At 39.4% G+C, this 12,868-nt stretch overlaps 2 protein-coding genes across 2 annotated transcripts; both read right to left on the reverse strand.

Annotated features, from left to right (window-relative positions):
* Window positions 1–3,625: 3,625 nt before the first annotated feature.
* fam8a1b (family with sequence similarity 8 member A1b) lies at window positions 3,626–8,600 on the reverse strand. Its single transcript, XM_074653803.1, has 5 exons — window positions 8,140–8,600; window positions 5,800–5,920; window positions 5,553–5,676; window positions 4,571–4,710; window positions 3,626–4,463 (listed from the first exon to the last, which is right to left on the reverse strand). Exons 1-5 carry the CDS (start codon window positions 8,570–8,572, stop codon window positions 4,319–4,321), a joined length of 963 nt encoding a protein of 320 aa, XP_074509904.1. The 5' UTR covers window positions 8,573–8,600; the 3' UTR covers window positions 3,626–4,318.
* A 2,627-nt stretch (window positions 8,601–11,227) lies between these two features.
* fabp4b (fatty acid binding protein 4b) lies at window positions 11,228–12,608 on the reverse strand. Its single transcript, XM_074653804.1, has 4 exons — window positions 12,442–12,608; window positions 11,906–12,081; window positions 11,502–11,603; window positions 11,228–11,390 (listed from the first exon to the last, which is right to left on the reverse strand). The coding sequence occupies exons 1-4, from the start codon at window positions 12,512–12,514 to the stop codon at window positions 11,337–11,339; spliced, it is 405 nt and encodes a 134-aa protein (XP_074509905.1). The 5' UTR covers window positions 12,515–12,608; the 3' UTR covers window positions 11,228–11,336.
* Window positions 12,609–12,868: the final 260 nt, after the last annotated feature.

The following is a 12,868-nucleotide window of genomic DNA, read 5'->3' on the forward strand; positions in this document are numbered from 1 at the left end:
ACTAATGGTCTCCCTTTTTACTTCTACATCGCTCATCCTGTGTTTGTACTCACCTCATATTCACATCTATTTTTATACCAGGAAAATGAACTCCAGCACAGGCAGCGTATTATTCTGGAAAAATGTATTCTTACTCATTCTTATTTATTCACTTTCCTAGCCTTAAATTAGATGAAAATTATATCTCAAAATTATATAATAATGTAACTGCATCGAACTGGTAAGCCTACAACTTGTTTGACCATAAAGTAAGTAAGTTGCAAGGAATTTTAAATGGTGTACTATTTTTTGTTTTGTTTATCTCTGTGGAAGATATCTGACGTTTGGTTCCCACTTCTAACAGGCTTGTAATCCAAACAACGTTGGTATCACGTGGTATCTCTGGGTCGTCAGATAGTGTGGAAAAAACAGATAAATGGCTGAGATTGACGGTAAGTGCCTGGCAACGACTTGTTGTGAAGTAAATGCAATGGAACGGGGGAGGGAGAATGAGACATCTAGTGGCTGAATGTTATCAGTGTTATCAATAGCACCTTTAATATGTAAATAACATTACTTTTCACAATATTCACCACAGTTCACATTTGGCAAACATAGAATTGTGAGTCCCAAACAAAACACTATTTTTTGAAGCAAGAGCAACTAATTGAACAGGTATTACTCTAAAGTGACAAACTGAGCACAGCTGGCAGCTCAAGTTAAATCTGAAAGAAAATATAAATCTGGGGTGCGAAAATTTTAGAAGACCTTCCTGTTTTTCCAAAAAACAAAAAAAATCAAACAACTCTCCCTTCAGCAAAGAAAAAATACATAACCCTCCCTCTTTTTTACCCACTATCCTCCATAATCATTTTTGTACAATCGCTTATAGATAAAAAAAATTAGCCACCCTCAAGTCAATATTCAACACTGCGCTGAGATCAGTTAACATTGTCAGTGTATGTAAATGGCATTGTTAGTCCCAAAAGTCCTCAAACGAAGAACAAAAATTCCAAATGTGTGTGCACATTTATGCATTTATATGTATGTGTGCGTGTGTGCGTGTGTGTGCGTCACCCCATGACATAGTGTTTTGGAGCAGGCGTTTGCATCCCTCCTCATTCAACAGGTCTCCTCTTCATCAGCAGCCCTCTTCAGTCAGGCAGAACCCAGCCAGCCTGTAATTACTGACTCCACTTGAGAGGAATACCATCAGGCACACAGACACACTGGGAGAAACAACAACAACAACACATTTCAGTTCACAGCACCTTTCCACGACTTCAAAACACCTGGAGCCTGCTGCTATGTGTGTGTGTGTGTGTGTGTGTGTGTGTGTGTGTGTGTGTGTGTGTGTGTGTGAGGAGCAGCAGCCAGCTGCTATTTTAGTACATCTAATGAATGAATAATGACTTTAAGGACACACATTGTATCATTCACAGAGAATATTTGAGTCCAGTTGAGCCCAGACTGTTTACCTCATCCCTTTGCCCTGTCCGTGGCTCTGTTCAGACACAGACACATGGCTGTCAGAGAAAGCTGTGAGCCCTTCATGCTGCCTGTAGATGACTCCCTTGTTAAAAGAGCCAGGAACTCAGGCTGGACACCTCACCAACGCAACGCCGTATGGCACGCCATGTGGCAGCTAGGAACTAGATTTGTCAAGCTTCAAACAAAAGACATAGAAAGTGAAAAAGGCTAATGTTTTTGAGTTACATTGACCTCGTCTTCTCACTCCTTTATGTCTAAGTTCGCCTCCTCAGTCTGTAGAGTGATATATAATTGAACAAAGTAAGCCATTTGATGGATGGACATTACATTTATCTTATCAAGTCAGTGGAAATAACAGGAATCAATTCTCAGCACTGCCATTATTAGTGCAACAAAAGGATTCATAGACACAAGGGTGATCTTTACCGTGATTTAAATAAATTATTAGTGTTTTAATAACAACTGATTGCTTTTTGTTATTCACTACAAGGGATGTGAGGTTTATTGCAACATTCACACAAAGGTCTGTCATAAATTTCAGTAATAATTGTTCCCTTGAGCTTTTTTAAAAATCTTCCTCCTACACATTCCCCTTTGGATACGAGCCAGCGCATGTTGATACAAAAATAGATTATAAACATGCCTCAACTCCAAATAGAGCTACACTCACTCATCAGTATACAGTAGTGCAGTAATGGTGATGGGTTAATGTCTGCCCACACTTTTCTGCTCCTCAGTAAAGCCCTTCACCACTATGAATTAGATTATTCCGTCGCCTGCAGTAATGGCATGGTGCATGGCAGCAGCATGTGGGGGGAGGGTGGGGGGAGGGGGTCGCCCTGTAATCTGGGAGCACCATCTGTGGCTGTCAGCTGAAGCTGCCACTTAGTGGGCCTAACACAATCACCACGTCAACACTTTGGCAACAATTGGAGCTTCAACGTGTCCTCTCCGAGTATAAGGTGACATGCCAGAAAAGAGAAATGTCTTGAAACGAGTCCCTCAATTTAGTACAGAATGACTTGTTTCTGGACCGACGGTTGACTGTGATTGACTTTCTGTGGTCCCACACAGGCAGATTTTTGTTTAAAATATTGCATGAAGGCAACTGTGCTGTGGGTTTATTCAACCCAGAGTAATGTCTGCATGACCAACAAACACACACTAGGTGGAGCCAAACTCCTGAAGAATTTATGATCACTGTAATATACCATTTTTACAATTCCAGCTTCTCACAACAGAGCAAATACTCATTAAATTACCATATTCATGGATTGCAAAGATTATGTTACAAGGTCAATTTATTATGACATATTTAATACCTAGACATCATATTTTCTTAAAGAAATAGAGTGGCATATATTCCCAAGTTTCTACTGTGGAAGTAGAGTGTAATTTGGACAAACTGATAAACTTACTGTGGCATACTGGGACATAGAAATGGGTTGTTAAGTAAAGTAAAAAACATTATATTCTCTTAGGTGGTTAGGGCCACCACAGGTTTCCAGAGCAGCTTCAATGCACCTTTGCATATTTTATACAATCACACCGGTTGAGAATTTTCAAAAAACGTGTTTGCTAATTTTGGTGTTTTGACAATGGTGGAGGAGAGCAATGTTTAAAAAAGGGTCGTGCCTAGATGGTTACCCACAGGTTGCAAAAATGTGTGAAAACTCTTTTGAGACTGCCTGACGATCTATTCTAACCTTAACCATTCAAGGTCAATGCCTGACCTTAACCATCTCGCTAGAGTTTCACAATTTGTGGGTTACCTTCTTGACACAACCTCTAATATGTCAGTCCAAAATCTCCCAAAGGTCTTTGGTTGAGATTTGGTGACTGTCATCAAACTATTCAGTGACCCTTTCGTGCCCTGTATGGAGACTCCTGCATTTACTGTTTCTCCACCCTCTGACTACTTTTTAGGGTATATGAATGTTTTTCCTAATGAAGCGTTGACATATAAAATACTGTAACTATTATTAGTTCCAACACAAACTGATATACACACCCCTTACATGAGGCAAATACTGTATAATAGCATGCTAATGAGTCAATGCAGCTTAAGTTAACAAAACGTAATGAGGCAACCTGATTAGTACCAAAACATTTCAAATGATCAAATAGCAGACAAACGGCTAAGAGACAGATGTCAAACATGCAGGGAAATAGTGGTGGTTTCATTTAATCTCCTTGAATGCAAAAAACAGTTAATCACATAAAATGTGTCATACATAACGTTAACTTTTCAGTTACACACATGCTGTAAGAGTAAAAGGAAGATCAATTGTGATCAGGTTTACATTTCCTTTCGATACATTTAAATGTGCCTTAGAACCACCGGTCATGAGGCATCACTCAGAACCTCAGAATTGAAAAGTCTGAGTAAAACAACTCTTAAGACAAAATTGTAATACAAAGAGATACTGAAGGTATAATCTCATGAATGCATGACTAGCAACTTCAATACTGAGTGACACGAGACATTCACCCTTAATCTGGAAGATTAGTATTTAAAAAGAGGCAAATGTTGTGTTAATGAAAAGGTGGCATATACCGTCATTATTCCTGTCTTCAAAAGGATTTGGCACAGGAACAGTATCTGAAAGCAGCATGTAGAAATACATGCAGAAATACAGTATGTGTCCGAGACAAACCCAAGCAGTAGGGAACTGAAATTGTTCATACTGATGTGCATCAAACTCTCTGCAACCATCTTAATGCTCCTGCGTGTTCTGACGATACCTTTGAAATGCGGATGTCCGAGTTCTGCAAGCATTTTTAAAAAAACACACACACAGTGCCTGCTCAATATTTAGTGTAGGACTCTCTTCGGGGTTCTTCTGCGTCATCTGATCCTGGAGCGCTTGACAACAATTGTACCAGCTACCATATCATACACAGTCCTGTTGTGCTGGAAGAACAGTAGTGTGATGAAAGCCGGGAAAAAGAAGGCGATTGAAAAGTTCTTGTTCAAGGCTCGGACAGTTGATCTGCGGAGGATGACAGAGACTGTGATTACAACACATGCAAGAGAGAGCAACAGGGTTATGTTTATTATGAACATATTGAAAGATAACCTTTAAAATTAGCTACTCACGCAGACAGAGAGACATTAGTTGCTGGCACTACAAGCACCCTGTTGGGCTGAACCAGAACTGATGAGTCACATGTAACAACTCTGAGTCCAACGAGAAACTTCCCTGGAGTGGCTCCTCCTGCTCCCCAAATGCACACAATCTGAAGGGAGAATGGTGTAAGAGCTGTCACTGAATTGCAAGGGGGGCCTTTCCGAAGTTTACAAAGAGACAGCTGGCAGTTAAAGGGATAGTTTGGATGTTTTGAAGTGGGGTTGTATGAGGTCTTATCCATGGTCAGTGTATTACCTACAGTAGATGACGGTCTGCACGTCCCCAGTTTGGAGAAGCAGACAGGAGTTACCGAACCGAAGCAAAGCAATGTACTGCTGTGGACGGGGCCGGCAGCAAAATGTATTTTAGCCACCTAAAAGAAAGGCACGCCTAAAAAATTAATATTAGTTTAAGTATACGCTATATTTAGAATATTTTCCAAGTTTACATTGCCGTGAGACAGCTATACAGTCTATGTTTCTGACGGGGAACTGAAGATGTTATCTATGCTCTCGCCAAAGAAACCAGACTCCATTGAAAAAAGTAGTAATTTTACCTTGCAGAACACGGGAGTTGCTGGTCTACCTCTGCCTCAATCAGTTAGTCTGTTTGTGTTATTGTAGTACTCTGGTTAGTTCAGATTCACAAAAGTCACAAAATAGCACAAACAAACTAACGAGGTCTGCGATGTAAAACTACAGGTTTTATCAATGGAGTCTGGTGGCTTTGGAGAGAGCATAAATAACGGCTTCAGTTCCCCGTCGGAAAAAGGCTGACTGACGGCAAGGAAAACCAGTGAAAATATTTTAAATATAGCGTACACTTAAACAGATATAGATTTTTTTAAGTGAGCCTTTTTTTAGGTGGCTAAAATACGTTTTGCTGGGGGGCGTGCCGAACGTCATCTACTGCAGGTATTAGTATGCGGAAAACTTTTACACGAGTGCTTACCTCATAAAAACATACTAATATCCGGTACACAAGTGCAACAAGCATCATTTTCTGTAGCTCCTCCATCGATGTGTCCTCATCTATTTCCTCCACTATGAAATGCATGGCGAACTTGGAAACATCCCTGAAAAGCAAAGTCAAATATTGTTGTTTTGTGTTTATTCAATTACAGTTTTTTTTAAAGAGCTGAAAAAAACACAGGCCTAATCATTATTTCACCACAACTGCAGAAGTTAAAGAAACTCACTTGATTCCACTCAGATGCATAATACTGATGATTATGGTTGCTTTGATGAAAAACAGTATGAAGAAATCCACCATCTCAGCCAAAAGTCTTTGGAGAGGTGAAGGAATGCTATACTCCCGACCTGGTGAAAAGAAGCAGAAAAGCAAACACCCTAACATTACAACCATAAAGTGAAACCTTTCTCATAGGTGCCGCTGTAACAGTCCCCACTGTGAGGCTTTCCACAAGATGTAGGAACCAAGCTGCATGGTTTGCTCTCATTCAGCCACAAGCATTTGGTGATGTTGGGTGATAATAAGGCCTGGCACACGGTTGGAGTTCCAGCTCATCCCATAAGTGTTCAATGGGAAATTTAACATGAACTAACCATGTCAATAATGTGGTCAAACCAATCCATCATTTGGTATGGTTTAAGGCTGACCTAGATGATTCGAAGCTTCGACCATTGCCATGTTAATTGACCTCCAAATCAGTATTCGAATGCTTTGTTTGATTTTTTTCTTTTTAACATGAGTATGTAATAATACAGTTTAAATCCCCAAATAGCCCACGAATTAAGGAATAATCCCACAACATTATTCATATTCAATATGAATTATTATTAGTTATTCTCAGACAGATATCGCTGTTTGTTGTGTGTAGAGGTGTGTGTGTGTGTGTACAGCGGCATTGTGGCAATGGAGGAGATGGAGACAGACAGACGGAAGAAAGTGTAAGCCTGCTGCGCCGTGTCATGCCGCAAAGCTACGGATATCTTTGAATATTTCCCACCGAAGCTTTCGAAGCCCTAGAATGGTTATTGTCACGTTTTGTTTGGTTTATGGAACACGAAGATTTACCTGTAACTCATTTGCTTACACGCTAATAAATACAATACGAGGAGAACAACGACGCAGAGGTAAAATCATCGCAGTTCACAAATCCACAGTGATGAAAAGACATAGAGACATTTATCTAATGTTTCCAAAAACTAGAGGAATACCTTGTGTCACTTTGGTCGGCTCAGTTAAGGCCATTATGATACAATTGTTTTATTAATCAATCAATCAATCGACAGAAATGTGCACATAAAATTCCTCCACACAGCATGAAAGGTGGGAACATTACTCATCACAAACATATGACATGCATTTGTCCATCTTGGGAGCTTGAGCGAGATTCTGAATGCATCATTAAATGCCACATGAAGCTTTTCATTTTACTGTAACTGCACCACAACTGGGCAGTTACAGTAAAGCATCCTACGCTCTTCTCTCCTGTAAGGCTTAATGATCAGGCTGTTGAGGTGGTGCAGCAGTACAAATACCGTGGCACGGTACTGGATGACAGGCTAACCTTTGAGACTCAGGTGGACGCTGGATGTAATAAAGCTTATCAGCGGATGTATTTTTTGACAGTAAACTTTGTAGTTTTAAGTTGTACAACACTTTTATGAAAATGTTTTATTCTTGTTTTATCGAGTCTGTCTTGACGTTCTCTTTTATCAGCTGGTATGGGTTGCTTACCCTCAAAAACAGGAACAGGTGGCAGGGGTTAGTCAAAGTGTGCAGCAAAATTGCAGGCACCACCCTGAATGACTTGACTCCTCTATTCCAAAGTAGGACCTTTGAAGAAGGTTCAGTCAGTCCTAGCTGATCCTACCCATCCCCTGTCCATTGAGTTCAGGTTTCACAGATACAGTCTGCCTTAACTTAGGATCAAGAGGCTCAGAAATTGTTTTGTTCCGACTGCCATTGGTTACCTAAACAATGCCCTGTAATGTTGTATGTTGTAAGCTTTTGTATGTATTGCCTTTAATAGGCTATTTATTGTGTTTATTGTGTTTGTGGTACTGCTGACTGTACAACAAATTGCCTCTAGGGGATAATAAAGTTGTCCTTGACCCTTGACTGGGCTGTATAGAGTGCACATGTACAAATGTGAAATGTATGTGCCAGCATGGCTTGTGCATATAGTTTGCAACACTGGCGCTGCATATAATCATCATCATCACATAGATCATTCCTGATGATGTGACTCAAATATCTTACTTTGTTCACCACATTTAGCATAAAAAAAACAAAGGAAAATGTTGCTTAGGATCCTGATTGGTTTTAGCAGTCATGATAACACTCTTTTTAGAGTTGAATTCAATGCATAACTGGAGCAGACTCTGAGTAGCTGTTGTTGCCTACATAACAAAAGGTGCAGTCAACCTGTCAACCTTTGAACACACCTTTATATGATGTTAAAAATACAATAACTCTGGAGTGTTTGTACCATTGTTTTCTGGCAACCTGGGTTGGTTTGTCTCACATGTCATACAACCTGAGGACTAAACTCAGAGCCAGCAGCTTGTACCTGGTCTCTGAGCGTTTCCATCCTGCTGCTGCTGCTGAGCGGCTGCAGCTCCTCCAGCCGCCTCACCTGCCGCCCTGGAGGTGACGGCAGGTGGGTACGGCGACAGCGGGAGACCAAACGGACCGTTATACCAGTTCTGTGAGTTGATATCAAGCGTGGACGTCGTCCCGCCGTCTGACTGTAGGTAATACGGGCAGGACATGGCTGACGCTGCCATCCAGCTCTGCCAGCTGATATATCCGGAGTAGTACTGCCACATCCAGCCCTGCAGCTTCACGCAGTACTCCGTCGTGGCGTCTTTCTCGCTCTCCACATTGTTCTGGTTGCCTATTCGCTTGGTGACCTCGTCAACGAGAGGTTTAACCGCGTTAGCAGCGAAAGGTTTCTTCTTTTCCTCATCGACTTCCATGTTTGTGTTGTCTTCATCCGCCATGTTTTGATGATGGCGACGCGTCACGTAGGACGTCACTCCGGGATCATTTCATCTCTGGACGAGGAGAAAATAACTATAAAGTGAATATTATGATAGAGAAAACATATTTTTTGGGAGGTGTATTTACTTAAAGGTGATTAAATATTTATTTGCTAAAGACACACAAACTAACATAAAACTCTTGTCCACTTCAAGACAAAATGTCTTCCCCCCCTCCAATTAGATTAGTGGTACTGCCCAGTTTTTACCTGTTGTTACACGAATCGGCCGCAAGGGGGTGGCATTTCTGCGAGATAAGATAAGAGATAAGATATTCCTTTATTAGTCCCGCAGTGGGGAAATTTGCAGTGTACAGCAGCAAAGGGGACTTGAAACATTTTAGTTTATATGTAATGAGTCTATAATATATTACATTTTCACTTTCTTAAATAATTGACGAATATTGAACTTTTTTGCAATATTCAAATTTTTTGAGCTGCACCTGTATATACAGTATTGACAATAAACAGACTATTAACAAAATTGCACAAGTGGGAAATGATATTGCACAGTGAGAATGAAAAGAAATTCCACCTGAAAATATTGCACAGTATGAATTACACCTGAGTAGTAATAATAATGATATTGCACAGTCATTATACAGTATAGTGCAGTTATTGTCAGTTTTTGGTGTGTCTACTGTGATAGAGATAGAGGCTGCAGTGAGATTATGACATTTGTGGTCTTCAAATTCTTCAAAATGTTATAATTAAAATGAGCAATTAATGCAGAAAAGAAAAACGTTTCAGCCTTATTTTTATTTATTTATTTTTTACTTTATTGCTATTAATACAAATTAACTGGCAATTAATCATCAGAAAACAAAACCGCCTTGAGACTGGGCCTCACCTGACATACATGTACACAAAAACAAAGTAACGCCACATATGGATGGAGTGGACACACATCCACCCACATACATACCTACAAAAAATATACATCAAAGACAATTAAGTACAGGATTCCTGACTAAGGTATTCTTTAACTAACATCCATCTCCTTTTAAAAATAGGCAATTTTAGTTGTACCTGTACCCATCATGTACACCTGTTTGACTTTTTGTAACCATTGAGCAATTGTGGGAGGGTTATTCTTCATCCAGTTAATAGTGATTATTGTTCTTGCAACCATCAATAAGATATGTAAAACATAGCACTGATCTGTTGTTTCAGCCTTATTTTAAAAACAATTTTAATAATGTATTGCTGCAAAAAATGGCTGTTGCTATTTGCTGTTAGAACAGTTTGAAATATCACTTTAGGTCCTGGTAACTTGAGGCACTTATTTTTTATGTATGATAGATTAAATGGTTAATCAATTACAACCAATAGATTAATTTCATTTTATTTTTTTTTAATAATGTGACGAAAATGAAATAATTAAAACATGTTTGTGCATAGCCACTGGGTCGTTTCAACAAAGGGGCCAAGTCAAACAAGGACAAATTTAAAGAATTCATCAGCTCATGGTGTGATTATGTTTAAAGGAGGTCTGCTTCTTAAAGCCTTCACCCACACACTACCCCGAGTAAGCTTAATCCTTAACAATAGGGTATTCAGAAATCTAAAATGAGTTTGGGAGAACTGAACCTCCTCTGCAAATCCTCACTCCCGCTGTGTATTTGTACATAACTTAAGAACTTAAATTTTTCAGTTTTACAGTTAAATTGAAAATCTATTTAGATATTTCCACCAAATTGCATATATTCAAAAAAACATTAATTTATCATCATGTTCCCAAGACATTTGCAAAATGCCTAAAACGATGTTCGTGTGTGTGCACGTGGCATAGTCGTATATAATGTGGCACTCGAGACAACAAATCAGATTTTCATTAGTAAGTACTACATTGTTGCCTGAGCACCACCCGGGGTCACAGCCATCCACTAAAGCCTGGAAATCTGTTAGAGGATTTGGGATCTAAACCTACTGCCCCAAAGAACCCTAATTAACACAAATTATGTGCACTTGCTTGAACTCCACGTCTGTGCGTCCAAGACGAGGGGCCTGGCACAAATGAGGTCACTACGCTGACCCCAAGCAGGGATTTGGCCTTCCCACCTCCTCATCATGAGGACAGCTCTGATAGGACATGTTGCTTTTCCTTGTTTGAACAAAAGACCTCTGTAAAGCCCCCCCTATTAGCCCATGCCTAATGGCTTTAAAGACTGTAATAATGACTTGCTATAAGGAGTTTAAAAATTGTTAACAGGCCATTGTACACCAACCCAAACTTGCCTTTTAAATACTAACAGGCATCGGGGCTTAATTAAAAAAAAAAAATAACCCCAGATCCTAATGAGCACATGGTTATAGTTGAAAATTAAGGTCCTCATTTACTGACAGTTATTGTCAATTTATGAACTCAGATGATTAGTTTAAATATTTTTTGCATTAATAGCTAAATACACATGTGCACCAATTTAAGTGGAGTTTAGTTTTAGAAACACTTGACATCAGTGTATACTAGCATTTGACATTCAACACTCTCCTAAAGACTGGTCCATTGAAGAGGACAAAATAAAAAAATTATAAATCATGCTGGCATTTGAACCCACATAATGTGCACTCAATAAAGAACAATGTTTGGTATATTCATGCACAACCATTACACATATTGAAGGGTCACAGTTCAGACTTTATTGGCATGTTTGGCAATAAGCTCAGTGCATTTGGTGTCTTTGTAATGGAGCAGAGGTGCCAGTCTAAACTACTTTGAGTTTTAATTAAGTTCCTCGCTCATAGGTCCTCACTGCAACCACGTCATCCATGACACATTTCTGTTGAGACAATGTACAAAAGGTTAAATATAGTCACTTAACATTAGGAATGCATATCCACAAACATGCATGGTCTTAATAGCACAGACACTCAGTTAATTAATTACTCACAGCTGTTAGTTTTCCATCTTGAATCTCTCGTTCTAGTGTGGTTTTCTTTCCATCCCACGACTGTAGTTGCACCAGTTTGCCATTCTCAAAAGTGATGGTGGTCTGAAGAAAGAAAAAATAAAATCACGTTTAGCTGTCAGAAGCACTATAATATATAATAAGATTGATATAAAATGAGGCAAATTTTTTGTATATAAAATGTTTTTCCTGTATCTATACTGGCTTATTTTATATTAATATTAGGTTTAAGTTTCTTTGTACCGAGAAATGTTATTATTGGAGATGTGTTCTTTTGTTTCAAAATGAACAAAAAACATAAAATAAATATATTGAAAAAAAAACAAAAACAAAATGCATATGCATTAAAAATAAATAAAAAATAGGCTGACACAAGATGAACCTACCTTGGTCTTTCGGCCGTCTGCAGTCGTCTCCTCGAACTCCTCGCTCAGCTTGAACTTGATCTCTGTGGTCTTGAAGGTGGTTTCAGACTTCATTGAAACCAGCCCTGCATCGTCCACGCTGATCACCAGGTTGGGCTTTGCCATGTTGCCCATCTGCCTGGTGGCGAAGCTCACACCTGCAACACAATGGAGGGTTAATAAGCAGGTTGTCTGATAAATGATGCTGAAATAGATCTGCTTACATGTTGCCGAATCTCCCACCCTTACATTTAGACATTTAACGCATCATTATTAAACATCATCCTCAGTTTACAATAATGTTACATTTTTTTCAGTATTATATTTAGTTTTGTTCATTTTGAGACAACAGAACAAACATTCACAAACGTCCCCAATAATAACACTCTCGGTACAAAGAAACTTCATATTAATATAAAATAAGCCAGTATAGATAGAGGAAAAAACATTCTATACAAAAAATAGATATATAGGTAAAAAGAATATAGCTCAATAATGTTAATTAAATGAGTCCCTACCAATTGCCTTCATGTATTCATCAAAGTTCTCGCTGGAAGTCAGAGTCCAGGTTCCAACAAACTGCTCGACCATGATGCTTGAAGAAGATTTGATTTCAGTCTGCTGCAGAAACACACAAGATACTTCAGGGTCTCCTGTTTCACCGGTGAAGCGCAAAGAGACTGACGCTCAGCAGAAATCACATATTTGAAGCCTGGTCGGACACGTGCTTGATTCAGGGATCAGCCAATCAAGAGCAGGTGCTGATGTTGCCGTGGAAACGAGCGGATTAGAGGGGGCGTGGCTTGTAGATCAGATTTTCATGATGATGTTTGATAGGTGAGTGATGAAATGTGAGTTTAGTGCAGCGTTAATTTATTAAAGAGGTGGAAAAAAGAGGATTTGGTGTTTGGTTGCATGTCGCCCCTGCAGAAGGAAAGATGCAGA

This window comes from Sebastes fasciatus, chromosome 12, assembly GCF_043250625.1.
Source record: "Sebastes fasciatus isolate fSebFas1 chromosome 12, fSebFas1.pri, whole genome shotgun sequence".
In the NCBI taxonomy this organism is placed as follows: Eukaryota; Metazoa; Chordata; class Actinopteri; order Perciformes; family Sebastidae; genus Sebastes; species Sebastes fasciatus.

Bases quoted from the DNA above. Each gene is read 5' to 3' on its own strand.
- fam8a1b (XM_074653803.1), bottom strand. From the start codon at position 8,572: ATGGCGGATGAAGACAACACAAACATGGAAGTCGATGAGGAAAAGAAG. The intron at 5,677-5,799 runs GTGAGTTTCTTT...TTTGCTTTTCAG, and splicing joins ATGCATCTGAGTGGAATCAA to GGATGTTTCCAAGTTCGCCA. The intron at 4,711-5,552 runs GTAAGCACTCGT...TTCTCCCTTCAG, and splicing joins TATTAGTATGTTTTTATGAG to ATTGTGTGCATTTGGGGAGC.
- fabp4b (XM_074653804.1), bottom strand. From the start codon at position 12,514: ATGGTCGAGCAGTTTGTTGGAACCTGGACTCTGACTTCCAGCGAGAAC. The intron at 11,604-11,905 runs GTAGGTTCATCT...TTCTTTCTTCAG, and splicing joins CAGACGGCCGAAAGACCAAG to ACCACCATCACTTTTGAGAA. The intron at 11,391-11,501 runs GTGAGTAATTAA...TTGTCTCAACAG, and splicing joins AAGATGGAAAACTAACAGCT to AAATGTGTCATGGATGACGT.